We start from the raw sequence: 25,413 nt of genomic DNA on the forward strand, positions 1-25,413 counted from the left end.
TTCATTTTGATCCAAATATGCATTGTCTTTATCTGCTCTGGTGTTGTTCATTGTATGCGTGTGTGTGTGTGTGCACGAGTGCACACTTTTTATATAAAAGCCAGGTCTATTGGTTTTGTTTGTGGTCTTTTGATTATTGGCTAAGCTATGATCTTCCATCTTCTGTGAGTTTAATCATTCATGCCAAGTTACAGAACGACCAAGCTCAGTGTGGTTTTGATTGACATTGTTAACAAAGGCAAAAAAGGGTTGTCCCAATGTAAAGAGAGTCTAAAACTGAAATTACTGAGGGCTGCCTACATTATACTAAACTATCTAAAAGTAATACACCTAGACTTGTCACGTTCATTTCGCCCACATTTAAGTATTCACTACATGGGAACGTAATGTATGTATACCAGAAGCACAGCGCTTCTCACTTAGAGGACTTTTTTTGCAAACTTGTCCATTCTAATGAGACTACAATTTTTGGAGTGAACGGATTTAAAATATTAAGCCTATTGTGACACCAGAATATGGTTATCTAGGTTGTAGTGTGAAATCGGTATTACAACGCTTTAAATTGTGATTCTGTAATGGTGTTATAAGCTATATGAGGTCTAAATATCGACATACCAAAATATTGCATCCAGCATTTCAGCCTTAGCACTTTATTACTATGTAGGTCTAGGTAAAATATTATGACAAATATATACGTATGTGGATGACGTCTTAGTAGGTGACACAGCGGTTGCAATATTTTTGTAGGTTGATATTTCGACCATAATATAGTGACATACAGCCGTCTGCAAATATCTGCATACTTGAAGATTCTTTACAACAATGGGTGAAACAGGAATGCTGGGGCTATGATTTGCATCGCAAATATAGTACTAAGAACAGTTGGGGCTCTGCTCCCAAGATAAACATCGATCACAATGCTTCCTTAAGTTTTGCTGACGCCTCTACACTCAGACAATGCAGAAACCTTAATCCACAGGTCTGTGTGCTATGATTCGGAGTTGGAGTGTGGCCTTTGGGACTTCAAGGCTGAAAGACTGTAAAGCAAATTTTCGATCACATAACGTATCGTTGATGCCTCCTTGTGAAACAGATATTACACCTGTACCAGGGATCTGTGTGGCCTTGAAAGATAATTTCCCATTCAATCTTTGTAGTTATTTTATAATGATTTAATGACAGTAGCGTTGAGGTTCTGTATGAGAGGAAGACAAAAACTAATTTGGAATTCTTTACAAGGAGCTGAGGTCTGGTGGCCAAGATGCCCTCAATGATCCTGAAAACCTGCTTTCTGATCTCAACAGAGCACATCTTGTAATTCTGGCCAAGTCACTTATACCCTGATTTACAGTTTGAAGGATGCATTACTATGCAATAAATGTGATGGATAGCCCAGGGCATAATTTTAGCTGGTATTTGCTGGTGGCACCCACCAGCACTAAGCTCATGGGACCTGCAGTTATTGTTTCTCCTTGGGCATGTACCTAGTGCTAGAGAGTGAAAAACACACAAAGAGGAAAGGAGCCTGCATGAGTGAGATACAGGAACAGTGAGCGTCTGGCAATGCATTAAAGATGCATGAGGAGGATTACAGACTATGCAAACATGTAATTGCACCGACTGCAGGTTTCTGAGTAGAGCTTTGGGCAACAACAAACATTCTTTTACAAATGAAGCACTGCACCTGCCTTATTACAAGTGCCAGAGGATATAATGAACTTATAAATAAGTGGACGATCTATCAGTCGTGTTTTTGATGGAGTACCCTGTCTGCCAAACTCTAAACCAGATCCTTAATCCCCCTGTGCCTAAAAGTTGTAAATGTAATTTTTAACTTTCAAAGTATTTCACTGTGCAATAGAGTGAAATGATAATTAGTGTAATTATAAATCTTTGAAATGCAAATGTCTAAGGTCTTAATTGATGTAAAGTCCTCTGTTCGCAAATACCAATAGATATGTAAATGTCTTATCCTATATTCATACAAAATGTTGAAAATTATAAACATTCAAAACCCACAATCTTTCCATCCAGCTAAAGGGGATGTTGAACTCCTAATTTCTTTGTAATATTCTTGTTTAATAGGCCATTTTCCTTGTAGCATTCATGGTCTTTCTTGATGCTAAGGGGCTTCACATCTCACTCAGAGGTTCTTTATGATAAATCCTGGTAAGTATTTTCAAATTGTTAATCTAGTGCCTTTATCCTCTGAAGCTACATCAGGGTTAGTTCAATGCATCCTGTGGGAACTAAAATTGAAGCCTTGCTCCCACTCACTGACCTTCAGGAAATGAATCTTGTTTCTAGAGGTGGTAACTGTGTTCCTTTTGGTAGAAACAGGTAGGACCCAACTCCCTAAACAAGGACACTTGTTCTACTCTGGATACTTTTAGATAGGGCAACAAAATGATACAAGACGAACGCACATCAACAGAACTGACAAATCAGACTCTTTTTTTTGTAAAAATAGAAAAATTCTCTGTGCTTTATGCTCCAAGGCCTGACGGATGTGCCTTTTCAAATACTCCTCTCATAAGAAAATGTTTCAAGCTTCTCGTTGGAGGTTCACATTACCTGTTGAAATGCATTGAGACATGGCTTTCAGTCAATTCCGTGTACATACCTGAATGGCATTCAGCGAGTAGGAGTCCAGACAAATAAAATCTCCTATTCCAGTAAGCCAAACTGCATCTCTGCTTGTTCTAACCCCACCAGGACACTGCATCTGCATCTACATTTATTCCTGTCCCAGTAGGCCAAACTGAAAATCTGCTCATTCTTATCCAAGTTAGCCAAGCTGCACCTTCATCCATTACACTCGTTCCATGTCCGTTGTTAAAAGTAAGGTTGCCATTTGGGAGATGAGCGAGGGCTCCTGCTGTGCAGTGGAACTGATGAGGAATACAATAATTCCGTTAGTGCTCCATCTCTTGCAAAAGGCAGTACATGCTTCCAAGGATAGCGGTGTTGCCCCCAATCCGCCTCCCCCCTTACTTTAATGCCTGACATGGGTCAGAGATTTCCCGGTCTGGAGTGACAGTTTCTCAGTACCTTTAGCTCTTCATTGAAATTTTAATGATATCTTGCCTCCTGTGAACCCACTTAGTGATGCAATTATTTAAACCACATTGCATCTGTCCTGAGTATGATCCTACTATTTGGATAAAGATTGAAATGCCGTCAACAATATATACAGATCTAGTTTGCATTGATTTATTGAATATTTCAAGAGCTGTATATCTGCAGATGCAATTGTGCCTGTGAAGTTTGAGAAGCAATCACTTTGAGAAAACCATCAGGTATGAACTTCTCCATAAAACCTCCACTTGGAAGAAACCCTGGGTTACATGTCACCTCAGAATTAAAGTGTATACTGCACTCCTGCCACCAAAGGTGTCTAATCTCCAGCACTATCCAATGGATACACCGTCACCATAATCAGGGCCTAGATTGGGAACAAGCTACTTCACAGGAATAGGGCTAACTTTTTAGGCGTGGTAACTGATGTTGCTACACATTAGAATTCTGAGTTTCATAGCAAACCACGCCCCTCCTGTAATTTTCCCCAGGTAATTTTAAGCATCTGAAGTCTGCCAAAATAAAGAAAAAATGTGTGGTAAATTCGGATACATATGATTCTATTTTTTTAGGGAATATTTTCCATAAATCAATCAATCAGATTTCTTATATAGTGCGACTACTCGCACGTAAGGGACTCAAGGCGCTGTGGGGCGGGAGCATCTGTAGTTCAGAAGAAGAGCCAGGTCTTGAAGACCTTCCTGAATTGAGGCAAAGATGGTGATTACCTGAGATGCAGGGGCAGGGAGCTCCAGGTCTTTGCAGCAAGGTAAGGGAAGGATCTTCCTCCAGCCAACTTCTTGCGGATCTGTGGGATGGTGGCCAGGGCCAATTGGGCGGAGGAGAGGCGGTGGTTTAGGTATGCTGGTCCTGCGTTGTGGGGAGATTTTTAGGCATGTGTGAGGAGTCTGAAAGCGATTCTCTTGTCAAATGGGAACCAGTCGGGGTCTTTCAGGTGTCCGGTGATGTGGTTGTGTCGGGAGATATTCAGAATGAGTCTGGCAGAGGGGTTCTGGATGTTCTGCAGTTTCTTTTGGATTTTTTTTTTGTGTGGTGCCGGCATAGAGTGCATTGCCGTAGTCAAATCTGCTGGTGACCAGAGCATTAGTGACTGACTTTCTGGATTCGGTAGGGATCCACTTGAAGATATTGAAGGTATTTCAGAGGTATTTGCGTCATCCAATAATTATGTCATCCAGGAGTAATGGTATTTCATAGGTGCAGTATATATTATATCTAGAGGGCATGTACTCAGGGCCTAAAATGCAATTGAAAGAATATCCTATCTTACATCTGATGCCAAATTGAAGCTAAAAAGCTTAAGAGCCCAGTACAAGAGGACAGCTGTATTAAATAATTGATGATTTGCAAAACAACATGGTTTGTGACCGCAAAATGTTTTTTAGTATTTGTTGAACTTCTTGCGACTTTAAAGAGGATTTTCAAATCGCAAGTTCGATTTTGCAGTTAAGAATGAGCTGAAAAAACAATATTAGGAGGGGTTGAGAAAAGTGGTGTCCCCTTCCATTTTCCATTCACATTGAAATGATTCAATGGTATGTGATGGCAAGTGCAGCTGCAAACCACTGAAAACTTACCAATAGGTGGGTAACTGGTTCACAAAGTGCTATCTGTCGTGTTGGACAGCTTCCCTTGTGCGAACTGTGTTGAGCAATCTCAAAAGGAGTAGGTACGGGGAACACTGCCTGCCTCCGCTGATGTTTTACTAAACTGGACTTTTTTTATTTTTATTATTATTATTATTATTAAAGTAGCCTAGTTACTTTAAATAACACAGTTTGCTTTAAATATATTTCCTGTTTGGTAACTCAGATCCAAAGCGGGTATTCTGCTATTCCGTGCAGTATACCTCCCAGTGTTCGTAGTTATTCACAGGGGGTGCAAACAGGGACCTGCTTGGTTAATATTCATTAGGCAGGTTGGTCTGCGACCTCCTGCAAATGGGAATTTTGCTATGTGACTGAGACAGCACCACAAAATTACAAGCAAGCTAAAAAAAAGTTGGAGTTAAGTCGCATTCAGTATTTGCGACCTGTGTCCTATTACACATGGTCTGTTATTTGTTTTTACTGTACTTACTGTTCTTCAGCATGACGCTATGTAGGACGTTTTGTAGTTGTGAGAACTTTTAGTGATAGTTCATTTTTCCCTTCGGTGAAATCTTGTTTTGCTTTTGCTCTCTGCCTTCACAACCCCTTGTTTTCCTTGCACTGTAGCTCGTTCTTTCTTTGTAGCACTGCACAGTTTCTCCTTGTGCTAGTTCTCTCTAAAAGCCCCCTTTTATGGGTCAGGACTGGAAACCCAAAGCAGCCCTGGCAATTTTGTCAGACCAGCCTCCGCGTGAGGTGGGGAGTTTAGTGTGAAGCACTGCTCCTTTTGTTACTGGGGACTGAGTTTGCAGCACTGTTGCAAAACCGGCCCCAGTAACAAAACCTGCTCCCACTGCTGCAAAACCGGCTCCCAACCTTCCAGCCCTCCGGGAATGCACCCAATTCCCACTACGGCCAGCCCAGCTGTGCCCTTTAGACGACATATCTCTCCGTCACAGGCTCTGCTAACTCATGTATTCCCTCTGCAGCTTCTACATTGCCATGGTTGTTTACACTGCACAGGTCAGGCTGGCCATCGCGAGACAGCCGGCTAAAGTGACATGCAAAGTGTAAATTGGCTCAGTGAGCACCACTTCCTGGCTACCAGTCAACAGCAGTGGCCCCACCCCCAAACACAGCTCAGCTGGGGAAGGGGAAAAATAAAATGGTAATAAAAGTATTTTATTACCATTTTATTTTTCACCTTTGCTTCGTGCTCGCAACAGGGGGGTGACGCGCCTCTACCCCAATGAAGGGGCCATCGCGGGCAATGGCAGCTGGTACCCTAAACATTTTGTGGGACAACCAACCAAATATTTAGGGTACCAGCCGCATGTGGAACCACAACTGACTGAATAAAAATGAATAATAAAAATGCACTCAACTCTGCTGGCTCGACTCCTTAGGTCCTTGCGAGTCCCTTGGCACTCTGAGTGCAGCAATGGAATTCTTCACACCAATCCTGGCACTGTTCTCATGCTGCTGATAATGTTCAGCAGCATGAGAGCAGTGACAGGATTGGCTGAAGCAGGCTGCCTCGATGCTCCTGGAGGCATTGGGGGCCTGTGCCTGCTCTCCACCTACCTGTCTTAGACAGCTGGGTGGAGAGGTTAACACTGCGCATGTCAGGCTGACTGTCGCAAGATAGACAGCCAAAATTACATGAGCCGTGTAAACTGGTGCAGTGAGCACCACTCCCCTCATGCCAGTCGGCAGCAGTGGCTGCTCCCCCAAACACAGCTCGGCTGGGGAAAGGGAAAAAATAAAATGGTAAGAAATTTACTTTATTACCATTTTATTTTTCATCTTTGCAGCCGCGCTGGCAGCAGGGGGGCAATGCTCCTCTGCCCTAATGGAGGGGCCGCTGCTGCGTAATGCAAGCAAGGAAACAGTCACCCTCACCGCAGGTAGAACAGTAAATTAACAAAATGATTGGCGTTCCGTGGACCTCTCTGTGCACCACCTGGGCCCTGGTGCCACTGCATCTGCTACACCAGTTCATGAAATGTGATGCTCTACTACGTGTGCACTCTAGTGACTTAAATGTTCCAGTGTAATATTTTCTGTATCTGACCACTTAGCTTCATAGCACTCTGCGGGAGTTAGATGCGGTGCATGTGCGCAGAGTCACAGCAAGGACCGGGGAATGTCGGTAGACTTTGAAGTTTGAGGTAATTTTCTGCCACCCATAACAAATGAAGAGTGCTTGACACTTCGTAAGCAGCCATAGGGAATGACTGATATGTGCATCAGGTGTATGACTTTAAATGTGATTGGGCTCTTAGCAACAGTGGGTGGAGTTGGGTCAGTGTTGAAGAGACATGCCAAACTATACATATGGTGCTCCCAGTTTTGCACTGTTATGAACCCTCATTGGTTTTGCTACGCAGAAATGAGGTCTGTGAGCCCAATCAGCCAAAAATATAACAGTGCTAACTCATGTTGTAAATCTGTGTGCTGGAGGCCGCCCAGCATGGAAAAACAACAGCAATACAAATTAGCCTGCGCGTTTCTCTGCAGGAGGATCCCCAACCCTAGGATGGGCCCTGAGGGTCCCTGCAAGTGCAGTTACAGTACCCCGGTTTGTGAAATGCGCATGTACTACTGTTGGCATTGATGCAGGCGGGCCTTCATTCTAACTGCAAGCATCTATGGCTGGCTGGTATAGGGCCTCCCTGTCATTCTGTGTACCCCTTGACAAAGGGCATTAACTTGCTGTCATCTCCAGGGTCAGCTCCAAAACGCTGAAGAAATGCAATAACTATGCATCACAAAGTTATTGCATTTCTTCAGCGTTTTTTTGCTAAAGCACCTGCACCAGTAATATGATGCACCTGCTGTTTATTTTCCTCTTTTTCTTATTACATACACTCATGTTAAAGAGGGAAAATCCACTACTTGTGTGGGTGCAAAATGTATTACAGAACAGGCAGGATAAGTGCCTGCGGCCTCCTCCAACACCACAAATGGCCTGTGCCACAAACGCGTCAAGCCGTGTTGTTATGCTTTTATTATGTTGATAAGCTAGATGTTAGGATATATAATTACAAGTTTTTTTAAGATGACCGCATTCGCAGTTATTTGCTGTCTTGAGACGGCTGTGGGTTTAACTATTTGAGCATGCTGCATAGACGTTGTTCATCCTATAATCTTCTGGCTACTAGGTGGACCTGTTCATTAAAGTGGCCCCAATGGAGTGTTCCATGAAAGGGCGTGGGAGCCTTGTGGCGGTGGAAATGTTTACATGTTTGTGGCTGTGTTCCTGTTGCCTAACCTGATATACAATTATGTTGACTATTCTTCAGGCTATGCAGGTAAAGAAATTAATTTTGGGTTATTACTTGGCTATTTTCCCAGGAAGAAGTCGTTCCTCTTCTCAGCTCTATATGCTGCCTTTATATTTGGTGGTCGGCACCTCATGAAACAACGAGCGAAGTTTGAGCTCAGGAGACCGCTTGTGCTCTGGTCCTTAAGCCTTGCTGTCTTTAGGTAAGTGTTAAATTTCATGCTATATCTCTACCTTTCATACTGCTGAGCATTCCATGTCATGGGCACATTTGGAGTCCTCTTCTATAACTTTACATATAGCATACTCCCTAGTTCCTTGTATCTTTTTGTTCAAAAGGCTTTGTTAACTAAATACTGGGGACCAGATCACATAATCAGTCCCAAACATTGTTTGGGACTAGATCAGTCCACTTGTTCTGGGAAATGTTGTGATGCAACAAGAACTGACAAACCCAATGGGTCTGCATTCACTGCCAGCCTTTTGCATTGTCATTACTTGTTTTGAGATAAAATTTGGGAAAATCTACTTTTGGGGCAGCCAACAGGCCCTCACCACCATAACAGAAATGTCTCAACAGCAGACACACCCATAATAGCCGCTGGCACCAAAGAGACCTACTTTCTGTGTGTATGTGCTCCTTGTGTAAGAGTACAACTCTGGCACTCAGAGTGGCTAGCCCAGGGCTGAAGTGGGCTGACTCAGTGTCCCATGCTGTATGAGTTAGTGGACAGAGGCAAACATGAATGACCTAACAGTCCAATGGATGCAGAGGGCTGGCTGCAATCCCCTGTAAGTAGATTGTTTATATAATTGTGTACAATCAAACTGTCCTGGCTAAAGCCTGACCAAAACATTACAGTTGCACCTACTAACCATTACAACAACATGTTGTACCACGCGGTTTGTTATTATGTTGATCCCAGCAAGTCTTATTTAAAGCAGTGTAATGTAAAGTGAGAACTGGTTGGAAAAAACAATAGTTGATTGGCACTCTGTACATCACCTTTACCTTTGGCTTTATGCAATGCATGTTTCTATATGTTAGCATTTTAAAAATGTGAATAGAATTTTAAGTGTTTATTTACATGGGTCTGAAGCATAGCTGTAGTTTTATAATACATTTATGTTGTCCCTGAAATATCTCATGGAAAGGAAGTAACCAAAATTTAAAAAAAGCTTGTTTATGAATGTGGTCAACCATGTATCAACCATTCTAGTTTAAAGTTCTCTAAGAAGTGGGCACTGTAGTGCCTCGGTTGCCCTTCTTCTTTCCTTACTCTTCCCCTCTAGATAGATGGAAGACTGTTTTCTCCTTGACTAGCAAGGGAACAAGCACTTCTAGGTCCTGGTTACGAGTGTGGAAGGAACACAACTGATAAAATATTGACCAGATGTAGCAAATGCTTCCTATTTGGAGTCTTCCTTTGGAAAATGAGGAATTACTTGCAGAAGTGGTATGTTTTTCACAGCATCCCCCGTGAATCCGAATATACTACCTGTTTTTCACTTCATAAACTTCATCAGGTTTCACCTGCTTAAATTTAGATGGAAAAATTGAAGGAGTGCTGTGTTTACTGCTTACCAAGAACTTTGCACAACCCCTTTGAAATCATGCCCTTCGTCAGGAGAGGTCCATCTACGGGCAGTAGGCAAAAGTAGTGCCAAATATGTGGCAGAGGTTAGAGAATTCCGTTCCTCAGCACGTGACTGCAACGTCCATTGCCCTAAAAGGGTGCGACTTATTTTCAGGGTCTCTGCTGTCCCCATCCTTAGCCATATTCCCTAGTCGCCATGTCTTATTTCTGAGGTCCAACAGGGCACTTTATGGTCTTATGTGGTCTGTCATTAGATGGGAACATGTTTTAATTAGTGTTACAGTTTCTCAAGCTACAACATTAGTCTAGCTACTCTGTAAGACCTTAAAAATACACTGTTGAATTCTGGTTGTTGGAAATTGTAGAAAACCTCTTATTTAATGGATGACAGATTTTTAGCTGTCTTTTTCTAGTTTTACCCCGAATCGTTGGGTTCTGAAGGAACTACTGATTTGCAGGGTAGACTGGACTGTATGGAATTGTGGCAATTCAGGGAATGACCTGAAAGGACAGTGTGAGGTCTAGATTTTTGGCTATTTGTGGGCCTGTTTTACTGTCTGGTGGGCTATTTTATAGCGCTGCATGGGCTCTCGCTTGAAAGACTTATTGTATACTATACTATACTATATACATTGTAACCCACCCATTGCTTAAAATTCATTGGCTTTATTATCACTCTTATTTGCTACCTTCTAATTGACATGTGTGTGCTGGCTTCACATCCTCTATGTTCGGCTGGAGCATGGACTAAGTACTGATTGCTTCAGATTGATTGTTGTCCTTCCACTGATTGTGCTGTGATTGAGGAGCTTCTTTTATTTTTTCTTCTTCCCGGTCATCCTTGTTGAACCTCTTGCCATTTGTAACTGTGTTTTAATATGCCACACATACTTCAAATAAGCTCTTTTCTCCTTGAAATTGATGTTTGTGACAACAGATGTTATCTGCTTTTATTTTTAGGACAGATCTTATCTGCTTCCAAATGTATTTTCAGTAAAACATGGGCGCAATTGTATTCTTTGTGCTAGGAGTTTTGCTAAATGTCATTTTTTTTTCTTTTTCACACATAGGGAGATTAACTGATTAGTTTAGAATCACAGAGGAGTTGTGCCAAAACATAACAAGCGTTTTTGAAGCCATCAGGTCACACCTTTGACTTGGCTTTGCCATTGCCCTTTGTTAGTGTGGTACACCATTGGTATTGCTGTCTTTGGCAGTGATTTGCAGCTTTGCTGCTTAGCGGCGTTGCTGCTGTGCAGCCTGGGTAAAATTCATAATAAAATAAAAAGAACTATGATGCATCCAACGGTAATGAACTTTTAAAGTAAAAATAAAAAAAAAAACATTAGCCCTGGTTGTGTCATTGCACGTTTTGTAAATTAATTTAAGCCACACTGCAAAGCATCTGCGCTGGTGTACAGCACAGCTACAAAATGTTGCCAAACTAAATAGCTCTCATAGATGAGACCTTTTGGCTTATTTTTACAGTTGCTTTCACTAATAGTCCAACTAACATTGCCTGCAGCAAGTACAGTTGCATGGTCTTTCATACCTTGCAAAACACTTATACAGCGTAGCCCAGAATGTGGGTCCGTTTTTTTTAGTTATTGGATCCGCAAATTGGACCCATTTTCACTTTGGTGCCGGGCCTATTTTCTGTGCCAGTCTAACCCTGGTGGTCTGAGGCCCAGGAACCTTGGGAAGTTCACTCTGGAGTAAGATGTTTGACACAAATATTCTCATAAGTAGTTAAACAAGAGATGGGTGATTTCACCCAGATGTTGGCGTATAGCTGTTATGTATAAGGGAATGTGTGGGACTGAAGGTTTTGCTGTTGACATCTGATGTAGTGTGCCAATCATGAGTTCGAATCCTGGCAAGACAAACTCCACCCTGCATCCTTCTATGATTCACAGACGTGTTGCCCATTAAATATAGCAGTAGTAACAACTGTCACTTACAGTGCCAAGAAACAGCAGAACTGTGGTATTAAGTGTTACATAAACAAGTAATTAGTGTATTATGCTAAAAATGCGTCTTAAGTGCGTGGTCACCCACTGCATTTTGGCGCAGCAGAGTGACAGTAACAGATGCAGCTAGTTGTTTCAGAGGGATAATTAGAGCGGAGAGGAAAGTCTACACACATTCCTTAATTTGTAAGTTGCTTCCGAAATGTGATATTAGCTTGCAATATTACCCACATATGTACAATATTTATACTTGAATTCGCATGGGCTTGGTGGAAGCCAAGCCCACGTGGGTGTTTCCCTTATGTGCATAGACTGTCCACAGTAAATCCTTGGACCCCTCCCCACCGCCACACACACACAGACACACACACTGTCCCTTATTGCGTGTGCTAATTAGGGGTTTCCCTCTATTTGCTTGACCCGCCAATATGCTTAGTAAAACGTTCACATGCTGTGCAAGTCACGCAACAACATCTTGTGTTTTTTGTTTGGTTTGTGGAGTATTTACATTTTTGTAGGGTAGAGGATCCATATGTCTCAGTGCAGGCCCAAGTAGCTCTATACTGTGGAGTGGTTCTATTGTTTCTAACAGCATGAATATGTTTACGGTTATTCAATTCTTTACACTTTTTCATGCTAGTAGAGTAGGTCACGAAAATCACTCTTTACCATTCTTATCTATTGTATCACAAAACTTTTATAAACAGTGTGTGAATTTTAAAATATTTCATTGAAAACCCATTTTTTAGCTGCATTATTCATGAGCCATAGCTCAAAATGTTTCAAACAAAGAGAAGTGTAAGATGAAGCACGTGTCTCCCCATGATATCAAATATGGTGACCACTTCAGAATTTTTCACAAAGAGGTTGAAAACAAAGTGCATTGGATTGCTCTGTCACATTGTGTTCACTCACCTCTCACAGTGATGTAAGATGTACTTCCATTTTACACTGTGTGCCATGCACCCTAGCTTGTCAGTGCTGCACGTCTGGCCAGTTGAATACCCACATCATTTCTGGGACTTACAATGTTCCTATGGGGCCGAACTGACAGTTGTCATGTGGCACCATAAGTGGTGAGAGGAACTCCGCCGAGCATGTTTGTTGGGGTAGGTGGGATAACTGTGGAAGTATTTTGCTGTTTTGGTGGGTTAGTAGGTGTTTGTGTGTGTCTGTGTACGTGTGTGCATGTGCGCAGTGGCAGTAGTCCACAGAGCGGAGAACAGCTAAAGCCATGGAGAGATTCAGAATTTGTGTTTGTGTGTCAAAGTCCTGCACATATGTTTATTTTTTGACCTGTGATTTAGTTTGTGGGTCTTACTACATAAAGTACAAACAATTGATACCCTGGTTTGAAGCAAACACATCAACCTGAGACATAGAACTACTGAAGAAACACAGAAACTGCAGCAGTGTGACAGATAGCAATGTCAGGCATGCTCAGTTGCTGGTTGTCAGTGATGGCCAGATAGATGCAGCATCCATTAATTGTCTATAGGAAGGCACTTTATTCTTAAAATCGAAATCTCAAAGTCTAGACCCAGGTATGACCTACCTTTGGGTTGGACACCCTTGCTGCACTAAAATAGTTTACCCACTACATATAAACTACCAATGGCAAAGGTCCATAGTCCTTTCAAAGAACAGAACATATACACACATTCCCTTTGGTCACAACTGTTATAAGCTCAAGCACAAAATCTCAAGGTATGATTGTTCCTGACACCAACCTGCCCCTTATCCCTATTCAGTGATGGGGCAAGACCCTATGCTCACAAGGAGACAATATAAGAACTTCATCTCAGCTAACCATTTTTAGGTACGAGTGCAAAGCACTCCGTCCCATGTTGTAATCTCTCTTTGGGCTTCTAACCACGCCCATGTCACGTCAGTCACTTTCTTTGGTTCGTGGGCTTTCCGATTAAAATCTGCTTGCTTTCATTAGTTAAATGCATGCATACATCATGCCTTTTCTGGTGTTTAGCCCTCCTCGAGCGCACCCACCAACTACTGAAAATAAACGAGGCTCTATATTTTCCGTCCGGTTTCTGGGCTACCTTTTCTCTTTATTTAGCAGCACGATCTCGCTGAGCTTTAGTCGAGCGCTTTGCATAACATCGATCCTGTTACATAGGTAATTGAACTTTTGCGGTTACATAGATAATTGCACTTTTGCCTTTTACATGCACTTTTGCTGATATGTTTCACTGCAAGTGAACTTTTATTTCCCTTTGTGTGTCTGCATTGCGCTGATGGCGGCCGTCCGTTCGCTTAAGTGAAACTTTTACTTTCTAGTTTATTTGGCAAGAAAAGTGCGGTTAGTTATGTCAAACTGTTTTACTTTTCATTTTCAATTAATGTGGCAAGAAAAGTCCGGTTAGGAGTGTACAATGCTATGAGCTTTAACTCGAGCAAACGCGAGACCCATTGCATTGCAAATGCTTGTTTTTCTGGGAACGGCTTTGTGTCGATGAACAGCAGAGCCATACTGAGTGCCAACAGAAAACATTTTTCAAGTAGGGCTGACCTATGGCTTGACGTTTTACCAATTCAAATCTTGCACAACCAGAGAAGAATGTGAGATCACTTTTCTCATACTTGAACGTGATATTTATTTTTGTGTTTTTTTATACTGATCCTGGTTTCATTCTGCTATTTATAAAACTCTGCTGATATTTAAATGACTGCAAACTATCTGAAATAATTGTAGCTGTGTAATCTTTACGTGCATTAATGTTTCTTAATTCATCCTGTATCATTTTCTTAAAGTCTTCTATTGTGCATTTGTTCTTGAATATTGATTACACAAAATATCCCTCCCTTTTGTATTTTTTACCTCCTAAACCTTATGGTGTTTGTTTAATCTTGTTTTGAGCTCTATTTTGCATCAACCACAATGTTACATCGACATGCACTGAATGTGGGAAGCAAATGACTGTAGCCTATTTGCAGCCCACCATTGACCTGCCAACGGGCCACTGGCTTAGCATGGCACACATGGCTATTTATGATTATTCATAAACAATTTCCCCAAGAAGCAGATTCACTTTTTAGGCGGGATTTTGTGGCACACTTGTGTGCTCTTCTATTTACAGGTGTAGGTAGTATTGAGAGTGCCTGCTGGTAGTCCCAGTGACTTGTTGATAAATTTAAAGTCTAACCTAGTTTCTGTTTGTCAAGCCAGGTGTTGAGATTTCGTCGGAAACAGAATTTGGGTAGTTAATTGCAATGTCAATTGTGTCCAGAAGAGCATTAGTTAAAGATTTGTTGTTTGGGGGTGCTCAATGGAAGAGCAGGAAGGATGCTGAGAAAGTTGGAGTGTGATCAGTAAATATGTAACAACTCACATCCCAAAACTGAGGATTCTCCAAACATGAAAGTCTGTAAAGTGTTTTGTATGCCACCACCAGCTCTCCACCGATCTTCTGACTTGGGCTGTTTCTGAGCCGGGTTAAGTGCACGTCATGCATTGCCCTGTCCAACATAATCCCCTAGCCAGATTTCAGAGTTTAAGAAGTCTTTCTTGAGATCAGTTAAATGATTGTAAATGTCTATCCAGTTTTTGGTTAGATATCAGGGGTTTACTAGCATGCACAACAGGTACATGTTGAGAAAGTTGGCTGGTGGTGTTCCATAGTTGGTTAAATAATGCTGATGCTTACTCTTGCTGAGTGGGTGGGATGGTGCTGAGATTAGCTTTGCATCTAAGGTCATTAATGGGGATTCTAGTGATTCTTCCAACCCACATAGCAGCAGAGATGGGATTTTTGGCTCTTTTTACCGAATTGTGGTGGTTATTTTCTGAGATCTAATGCCTTAAGTGGACAGAAGCCAGCAAATCTGTATTCTGAGATGTCTTTAAATTCATTTTGTCAGTATGGCAACCACGGTAGCATTGTGGCTTCCATTTGTCTAATTAGCAGCCAGACATAAAAATATGACACAATGGCACAAAATCCAGTGCCTTACATGACTAGAAGTCTGCTGAATATCGTACTGTTTTTTTCTGGTGATTGTTCTGGATGATATGCTCTGGGGAGGAGATTCAGAACTCCTCTTGTGAGGTGCGAGCTGAGGATATATGATCAAAATTTAGTAGTTTGCTTTAGTGACTGGTCTGCTCATTTCTGTGTCCAGTGTGGCCGCGGAGGGTTGCAGGCTCCTAAAAGCAGTGTATAATTTAACTGGGTTAGGCTGGATGGGGAGGCAGGTGTTCAAGGAGCAAGCGTAGATGGGAAGGTAGGAGGTTGATTAGGAGGTAAGGTTGGGGTCTGCAGGCGGAATTCATCATTATGGATAGTTATCTGGAAGGTTGAGGAAGGAAGAAGGTGAAGGAAAGGATACGGGTACAGTAAGAGATGGGGGCTGGGAAGTGAGTGAATATGTAAGTGAGCCTGGTCTGCCTCGTATGACTGACATTGTGGCCAGCCGCATGAGTCAGGGAAGTTAGAAGTCGGAGAGATGTTTTTGAGATTTGTAAGGGGAAATAAATGACTGAGGAAGATGAGTGTTGAAAGAAAGGAATTGTAAGTATAGGGGCAGATGTGAGCAGTGCCGAGTGAGGGGCTATATTAGAACGAAAGTGTGTGGGGTGAGGGTGTATGGTAGAAAAGTTATTTGGTTTGGAGATTAGAGGGTGTGGGTAATTTTCTTTGAGAGTATGAATGGATTACATTGGATGTAAGAGGTATTGGTCAAGCATTAAAGAATTTGGAAGTACATATGGGAGTACCTGAGGTGAGAGATGCTGTGTGGGGTAAGGAAAAGAATGTTAGCTAGAGTGGTGTAAGGAGGGAGGGAGTGTAGGAGGATGAGGGAGGGCAACACAGACTGCAGCAAGCCCCCGCCTCACTGCACTCTGTGTTGCTCTTCCTCATAAAGAGGACGGGAGGGGTAGGGTGGCTTGGAATTGGTGCAGAGAGGGTGTAGTGTGAGGAATTGTAGGTGGAGGATTGGACGCATAGGAAGATGTTAAAGGGAGAAGTGCTCAAGTTGGGAAAATCTGCAGGTATTCTGATTGGATTGTGACAATTATTCCATTGTATATTCCCTGTTTAGAAAGGACAGGTTGTATGGGATTTCTGTAGGACAGGTCGGACAGCACTCCAATAAACGTTTTTTTTCTCATATTTGGAGAGCATCACGTTCAGCGTGTAAGGTCTTTCTTGTAGCTAGTAGTAGTAGGGGCGTGCAAATTCACGTAATGTAAATTTGTGTAATTATGAAAATTTGGGGAAAAGTATGATAAATTATGTGTAATTACACAAAATGCAAAAAATGCATCCCTGCCTGCTTTTCGGATGAAACGATGCACTTCTACAAAAAAAATAGCTAGGAAAAAACACCAGCACCAAAGACAGTAACCACTCCCATTTTGTACGTTTGCATTGTTATGATTTGATTATACCACTTTGCTAGAGACTTAAAGCTCACTTACCACACATTTAGCAGGTTAGTTCTCCATTTCCATCCTGTAAATTAGGGTCTCAGTTTTTTATGTACTCCAATAAGTCCAGTGCTATCAAAGAAGCGACTATCTCGCACAGCTACATCTTAGCATTATTGCATTCACTTCATAATTGTAGATCTGTTTACTGAATATCCAGTAACCGGATCATTTAGACACTGGCTGGTGCACCATCAGCACACTAGTTCAGCGGAGGTCATGGCCTCCGCTCCCCTGATGGCAGACCAGACGATTTGCCCTACTGCGAGATCCCAGCCATGCCATCGGGTCTCTGTGCCTACTGTAGGAATGGAGAGTTGTTAAGCTGGCACCATGTTTGGTAAGCCTTCTCCGCAATTTTTGTTTTTGTTTTCTATAAGTAAAACCACAAAGAAAAACAAAACCGTGGCCCCTAATCTACAAGAAGTTATCACTTTAAGCATGGTGTTCATATGAGTTTGTGATGCAACCCTCGAAAAAGTCAAAAATGTAATGCTTCTGAAATAAACCTTTTGCTTGCAGCATTGGAGCGCCCTCGTGGTCCCAGCAGTATTTGGAGAAGTATGTTAAGCAGGTAATGACTGGGACTATATTAGCTCAACACAAATTGCAAATTATTACAAGCCCTTCCCAAGCGGCTACACAGGTTTCACCGAGATAAGCGAGCGACTGCTCCATAAAAACAGACAAAATTAGTGTGAAGCTCTTAGCCTGGCTACCGAAGTATATTATTGGCTATTTTGGCTTTAATTTGTTCCCATTACAAAACCATCTGACATTTCTCCACATCGAGAAATGGGTCCACCTTAGTGTAGAGACCATTGAATATAGTGTTTATAAAGCGCAGCTGCAGAGCTATAGAGGCTCACAATACTGTTTGAAACCTTGCTGTTCTTCCACTGCATATTCAGCAGAGTGGTGTGCAGAGTGTAAGACGAGCTCTTTAAAATTACTTCGCCCAAGTGTTACAAACAGAAACTTCTGTGGCTTTATATCCTTTAAGGACTTGTAGCATTTGTTGTTCATTTGAAGCTCTATTGATATAAAAGCATCAAAAGACCTCAAAAACTTTAGTGCACCTAAATTACATTTAGAAACATACAACTGGAGCTGTGAATTCCACATCTTAATCACAGAACTGGGATTAATGTTACAAGTGTAAATTGGAATTGCAGTAGTGGAGAATCATGCGGCTGGATCTTCTGCCCAGTTTAGTGATGGAAACGTAGGACTTCTCATGAGACGGCAAAAGGTTGGTCTACAAGAAGATCAACTGAAAGTCAGGCTATTGTGGATATTCGCATTCTTTCCAAATCTTTTTCACATACAACTAGTACTAAAAAGCAGATGAAGAGCTGCAAACTGGATGTGAAACTTAAGCATGGGTTTAGCTTAGGCACACATATACATGTGTGATGATCTTAGATGTCCATGTGCAGTTTTGGGGACCAGGAGTTCCTGGCTCAAAAGGGAGCACATTTGCTATTTGGCTCTAACATTATAACAGTTAATAAATAACCAATAGATCTTACACCAGTTGTTGTAAAAAGAAATATGTAGTTCTGAAGAATATTTTAGGATAAATAACATAGATTGTGCTTACACCAAGAGATCTACATAGGTTAACTGGATTTGTTTTGCAAGTAATAAAAATACAGCCCTTTTTGGGACTGAGTGTGGAATTAAGGAGCGTGGTTTAACCCAGAGCCTCAAGAAGCCTTCTAAAGTGTCAGATAGTTTATTCAGCGTTCTGCTCATATTGGTACAATAAAGAGTATTTTTTTAAATTGCAGTACACTGGCAAAAATGTTCTGTAACATAGTGGCCATGTTTGTGGGCTAAAACATTTTGACATCACCCAGTTTCATAGTAGATATTTTGATTAACAGGATTTGCACATTTGGCTCATTGCTAAGCAATCCTAGTTAGTCTTATTGGAACTAATAATTTACCACTACTCATTTTCAGAATGGAGCCCTGATACCCCTGTAGTATTACTTAGGCCTACTACCTTCTTTTAATACAGAGTATTCTCACAATTAGGCCTACTACCTTTTAATACAGAGTATTCTCAAAATTAGGCCTACTATCTTTTAATACAGAGTATTCTCAACATTTTGAATGCATACATTTTAAGGGCCTAAAGCGGACAATGGTCTGGTGGTGTGTGTGTGTGTATTTTCTTTTTTTTTTAAAGGATGAATTCCAAATCACGTAATGGTATTCATGACAGGCTCTTCATTAATAAGTTTTTATGGAACAAGCGAGGCCAGCCAGATGATGCATTTTGCTCAGACAAATACCCCCTAGAGCTTTTTCAAGCAACATTTTTGTAATAACGTTACTTCACTATGCAAACTTCAAAAGAAAAGCAATGTCTTATAAGTGATAGTGGGCATGCCCACTAACTCTTGTTACAGAGTTGGCATTACAGTGTGCGGTGTTGGTATTGATTCTGGTATGTGGACATTGTCCTAATGTGTGTTCCCGTTTTTCACCACCAGTCTATTATAAGAAACGTAGACAAGCAGTATGGACAAAATTATTCTGAAGCACTGTAGAAATATATACCTAGCAACTAAGAAAATAAGAGCCTGATCTAGAGTTTTGCCTACAGAGTACATTCCTTCAGAGTGAGAGAGGACATTACAGCCAACACTCTGATGGACGACTGTTCTACTGATTCAGAGATCACCGCAATACAAGGGTGATCTCTTTAAAGTGATAGAAACTGCTATCATGGCAGTTTCTGTCAGGTTGCAAAAACGTGGTGGGTGGCCATTTTCTGTTTTGATAGCCATTTAACAAAGTTTTTGCTTTTCAAAAATAAACTCCAAAAACTGAAATTTGGATTGAAAAACAAATAATGACCCCACACCGTAAGGTGTTTTTTCCCCTGGATGTTGATGTCACAATTTGCTTTTCTTTGTATCTTACAGCCAGGTTTTACCTGGCGCTGAAGGACAGAAAAAAAATGACATCACACTGTTCACCTTAAACAGCATGTGGTGTAATGCCCTTCCTCTGACAGCCTCTGCTCCATCAGGCCATCTAAGAAAGCCAATGGGATGCTCCATCAGTGGAAAGCTGTTGGTCCTTCCCTCTCAAAAATGGGGTGAGCAGTTACAAATTGATGTAAGGAGGAGGGCTATGTCCTAATCTATTTCTCAATACCTGTTTAAAGAGATGATTAGCATTTTCCATTTACTATTGAAGCCAAGAAGAAGTTTTACAAAATGTAGATATAACTAGAGAATCGAAAATATTGATTGGAACGTATAAAGCCACCGCCCGGGGCTGCGTTTCAGGATATCTGTTTTCTCCAGCGATATAAAACAATTTTCTTTGCTATTTAATCTGTGATCTCTTGTAGCACAATTAGACAATCAGGCTGTTAGCAGCTCTTCCTGAACCCTGGTAATTCAATATGTACAGAGAGAAGGAAAACAGCGGTGTATCGTGTGACAAAAGAATAAAAGAAAGTTGTCGTAGAGAGAAATCTGAAGCTTGAGAAATGGCTTCTACATTTGTGTGTAATATTCGGTCCCTTGAAGACAAGATAATGCCTTTGCCATACTTTGTATTCATTATGAACTGAGTGAATCTGTGTTTCTATTTTATAATTGTCATGTAATGCAACATATGTATAACGTGTTGGGGCAGACACAATGTTAATATTTATAGAATGCGTGATTGTTCTGTGGTTGTTATGGGTAGGTTCCAATTATTTATAGTAAATCATACCATGCGTTACTTGGTTAGAATTGCAATCTAAAAAAAAAAAATGGTGGCGTACAAATATATTTCTGACATAATGTTGATTCTAAAGTTATTCTCTGCCCATGATCCTAATCAGTGGATAAACCTGGACAGAATAAAAAAATAATTTTAAATCTCCTCTACAGTTTGACTGCTGAGAAATAACAATTGAAGTCTGGTGATCACAAAAATTCATGCAAATTTATCAAAGCCTGTCTTATTACTACCAAAATGCTAAATAAAATTACAACCATTGTAAAGAAATCTGTTCAAATAGGAAACCTTACTCAGTTTTCATTAGATACTGTGCACAAATAAATACCTTTCAAAGCTTTTAAGAGGAAGAATGATCTACTGAAAATAGAATACTCACTCTTAATTGCTTATGTTTATTTGTCTTCCAAACATTTCCAATGTATTTGCTAGAATCTATTTTAATGTGAGTAAAAACAGCAGACAAGATTAAGTTAAGATTGGGATGTACTCATGAAGTTTTACTCTGGAATTCTGCAAAACAAATCCACAAGATTCCATGGAATATTGTGAACAGGCGAAAATAGACACAGTGCACTGCTCGCACCGTAATTTAGCTCCAGGAGCTCATTCTGTGCTGAAAAATGAACATGAAAGGCACCAAGTGGCATGCCAAAGGGCGCTGGTACTTTCTGACCGCGAACAGTCACGACCACCCCCGTTGAAGAAATCTCACCAGGTGCCTTCCCAGTGACCTCTAAAATATGATACTTTCACATTTTAATCATATGTGTTCCTCTGTGTTGGGGCTAAAATGACACAAAAGCATGGTAGTGACATAAATAGGCTCTAGAGTGTTACTAGGAGGTTTTTCAATAATGATAATGTCCTAAAGTAGCTTTCAAAGGTGGCTTCAGTATTTTTTCTTTTAATTTTTTCTAGTTAGTTTAGCAGATGGATTAATGTGAAACACTGGAAGAAGTACATCTAATGATGAAAAATGAACTGAGTTGATACTAGTTAAATGCTTTTGAGATCCTAGGGTGATGCTCAAGTTGCATAATTTTGCATTGTGGAAATTAGGCTTCTTAATGCATGATGTCCACATTCAAAAGAGATTAAAGCTCATTTTCGTTACAATTGAGGGCCCTCTTGCAGAGGACATGTGTTTGTTACCTTATGGCTAATTAGGTTTGTGTTCCATGCCAGCATGCACCAATCATAGTAAGGTAGGAATACTTGGTAATTCCTTGCAATCAGAGTATGTATAAGTATATGTGTAACAAGTACTTTTCTCATCCTTTGTGAATAGTGACAAATGTACAACCTTTTATACTTCTAACGGTATGCACATTGTGCACTTACTAGAAAAGAGGTGTGCATAATGTATGCTTCTTTTGGATATATTGCTTGTATGTAGAACAAATGCATTGTTTTGTGACTGATAAGCACAATATATGACATTTTCAAGACAAAAAGCCTGTTTAGATTTTGGAAGGGCGGGTACTCCGTAGCGATGCAGTATCATCTCTGCCAAACTGAATGCCCTCTCCCCATTCAGTCAGGCGAACCTGCAGTGTGTCTAGTAAGGAGACTACAGTCTCCACTGCAGAAGTACACCTCTGACAGCCCAAAGAGTAATGGCTGTTGGAAGTTTTGCCATTTGTCTACTGGCCTATTTAATTACGCAGGCAAATGGCAATTGTAAAGGAAATTGGAAACTGTAAATTGACCCTCATGCCATGGGCAAAAACTTCATTATCTGCGTTCAGAGGTACCAACTGCTAACCCCCACTTTGCCATTTTGATATCCCTGGCACTGCCCTTGCATCATCTGGCACATATTGATGCGTTCCATGTTTTATTTTACACAAAACTGCATGATGTGAGAAACAGAAGTTGATTTTGGAACTATAACTGCTTGTCAGTTTCTAAGTAACCTGGATAGTATTTCTCTAATACAGTGGTTACCAACCTGTGATCCAGGGACCCTTGGGGTCTGTGACGAGTACTCAGCAAGTCCGTGACTGCTTAGAAGGTTAAATAATATTAACAGATTAATAAAGTGTATATAAATAAAATGGCAAAATGTACAATTGAACATTTTAAAACCTACTGTAAATTTCAAGGAATTTGAAATTGGAGGCAAAAAGCTAAATTAGTATTCTCAGATTAACGCGTGACAGCAGTGCCTGTGCATCAGACAGAATACAGTATGGATGATGTGCGGCTGCAATTGAATTTATATTTGCAAATGAAATAAAATGTGTTATCATTTGTGTATGTGTTTGATAAATGCTGGTTTGTGTATTTTCTGTGTATTGTTTTGCGTTCCAAATCATCAACAATGTTTAGTCTTGGGTCCCCGGCTTCTAGTAGTGAATGATTGGGGGTCCCCGGGTTCCAGAATAATAAAGTGGGGGTCCACAGAAGTCAACAGGTTGGCAACCACTGCTCTAATACACAAAGATTTTGACAGAAAACAAAAGTATGAGTTTTCAAAAGAGAGTATCCCTGCATAACCTATGCGCATCACCTGGGAATGTTGTCCATCTAAAATGTAGCGCACAGAGGTCCTTCCACCCATTTCTATGATGTATGCGGAAAGGCACCCTGTGCTATCGAGCCCCTTTGTGGGTCTTGTGTAATAGTGTTACCGTACGCTCCTCTCTCAAGCTCTAATACTGCGTTGTCTCGAAAGCCTCCTACACAGCGGTATCTTATCTCCCTGCGTTGTTACTGCAATAGCCTTGCAGGCCTGTGCAGTACTCTGGTGGCCGTGCACAGCACTCCTTCATTTGTGCAACGTAGTGGTAACGGCGACGTGATTAATGTGCTTGAAAGCGAACAGCTGCAGCTCAGTTGCTGGGGTTTGCAAATATTAAACACCCCTGCGTCCACTTCTCAGAGCCATAACCGACAGCACCTGCACCGCTTACTGTCATCGCATAATTGCTCGTTGTTAAATGAATTCTGATGCAAAAAACAGGTTAGCATATGTGCCAAGTATGCTGAAACATAGACCCTGGAACAGTGATTGCAAAATACATTTAAAGGGTTTCTTTCATGGAAAACCAAAACAGTTTAAATCTCATAAAATCTGAAATCGTCTGAACTCCGAGTACTTGTAATAATAGAAAATAAGTGGAACAGATACTGCTATCATTTCAGTGTGTAGTAGTTTGAGCGCCTCGACGCCTATATTGTAAACAAACAGGACAACAAATCAGTGTTGACCCCAGCGAGAGTAGTTGCCACTTCATGGAGCAGTGACGCCAGTGCTTAATTTGTGCATGTTGTTTCCGGTGCTGAGCACCGGCACTTATTTTTGAGGGCCGGGGTTTATTCTTCTCCCTCAAGCATTTGCTGCGAGCAAAATACAAATATGGGAAAGACAGAGGAAGGGAAAAACGAAAACGCGTCACAAAGGGAGAAAGTAGAAAGCTGCAGGAGTGAGCTGAAGGGGCAGGGAGTGGTTTTATATGGATTGAAGAGGCCCGAGGTGGCTTCAGGATTACATTCCCTTCTCGCACATTTAATTGCAGCAGCCGTGCATTTAAGAGGAGGGCTTTGGGCACCGGCACATTTTTATTTACAAATTACAAATTAAGCAATGAGTCACACTAAACTGTTTGAGGTTTGCCTTCCGGCAGAAGTTCTGGAAAGTATTCCTGTAATCCCCTTCCACTGACAGTGAATGTGTTTTCCCCCTGGATGGCGCATTCCAAAAATCAAATATGATAGCTCTGTTTGCCTATGTGGACCCCAATATCCCTAAAACTAGATATGACCCAAAATCGGACGGGGGATGAAATCCATATTTTCTTTCAGATCACTGAACTCTGGTGCGTATCCTTTTGTGCAAAGACATACTGACCTAGCGGTTTCTAAAGGAAAGATTTTAATGGAACCAAATAGTATCAGATATCGGCATGAAACATGATCAATTGTACCTCCTCTGCTTTGTATTTAGCACTTCTAAGCATCTCGATCAGAAATGCTGCCCACCATTTCTCAGTCCCAAGGCAGAAGTAATATATACAGAGCCCACAAATTATTATTCATGCCAGCCAGATGGGTAATTCATGGATCCGCCCCTGCCTCAGTGTGTCCTTGTTTACGAGGTGACGGCATTGGAGCCAGTTTTGTGATTATAATTTATTTTCCTATGTTTATCTTTTATTTGTTTGGGTACTTTTACTGTGGTCTGTCAGCGCCGCTTTAACATTTCTGACAAACTGCAGTTTCTAATTGTTTTCCGCAAAAACGTGTACATGTTCTGAAATAAAGAAAAAGTAAACGAATAAACGTTTTATTTTCCTTGCTTATTTTAGGTATACGATGTCACACAGGAAGGGGCAGAGCTTTTTACTTACAAAATTGTTTTAACAGCACGATTTCAATCCTAAAACGTTGTACATAGGTGATCAGAATGTAAAAGGAAAAAGAAATAGGGATTTAAAAATGGGTACAAAAACCTACATCTGACGAACGTGCAGACTGAGTCTTCTAATCAGTTGCTATGTATTTGGCCTCTTGGTGACTTCGGTAATTGTGTGGGCAAACTGTATTTTTTTGTCCCTGTATTGAATTCCTGTTGATCCAAGCCTATTAGAGGAGTCATTCTTTCTTAATTCTTGGCCAAGACTTTTGAAATGGTTCAAGTACACATTGTCAATAATATCATAGCTTT

General features: G+C 41.1%; 1 protein-coding gene across 1 annotated transcript in view; it reads left to right on the forward strand.

Annotated features, from left to right (window-relative positions):
- ELOVL6 (ELOVL fatty acid elongase 6) overlaps window positions 1-25,413 on the forward strand; it is a 192,702-nt gene that overhangs the window by 111,969 nt on the left and 55,320 nt on the right. Inside the window, exon 2 of the mRNA XM_069230244.1 lies at window positions 8,046-8,177. Coding sequence (XP_069086345.1) covers window positions 8,046-8,177 — 132 coding nt within the window. The remainder of the gene's footprint in view (window positions 1-8,045; window positions 8,178-25,413) is intronic.

This window comes from Pleurodeles waltl, chromosome 1_1 (genome assembly GCF_031143425.1).
Source record: "Pleurodeles waltl isolate 20211129_DDA chromosome 1_1, aPleWal1.hap1.20221129, whole genome shotgun sequence".
Lineage (NCBI taxonomy): Eukaryota > Metazoa > Chordata > Amphibia > Caudata > Salamandridae > Pleurodeles > Pleurodeles waltl.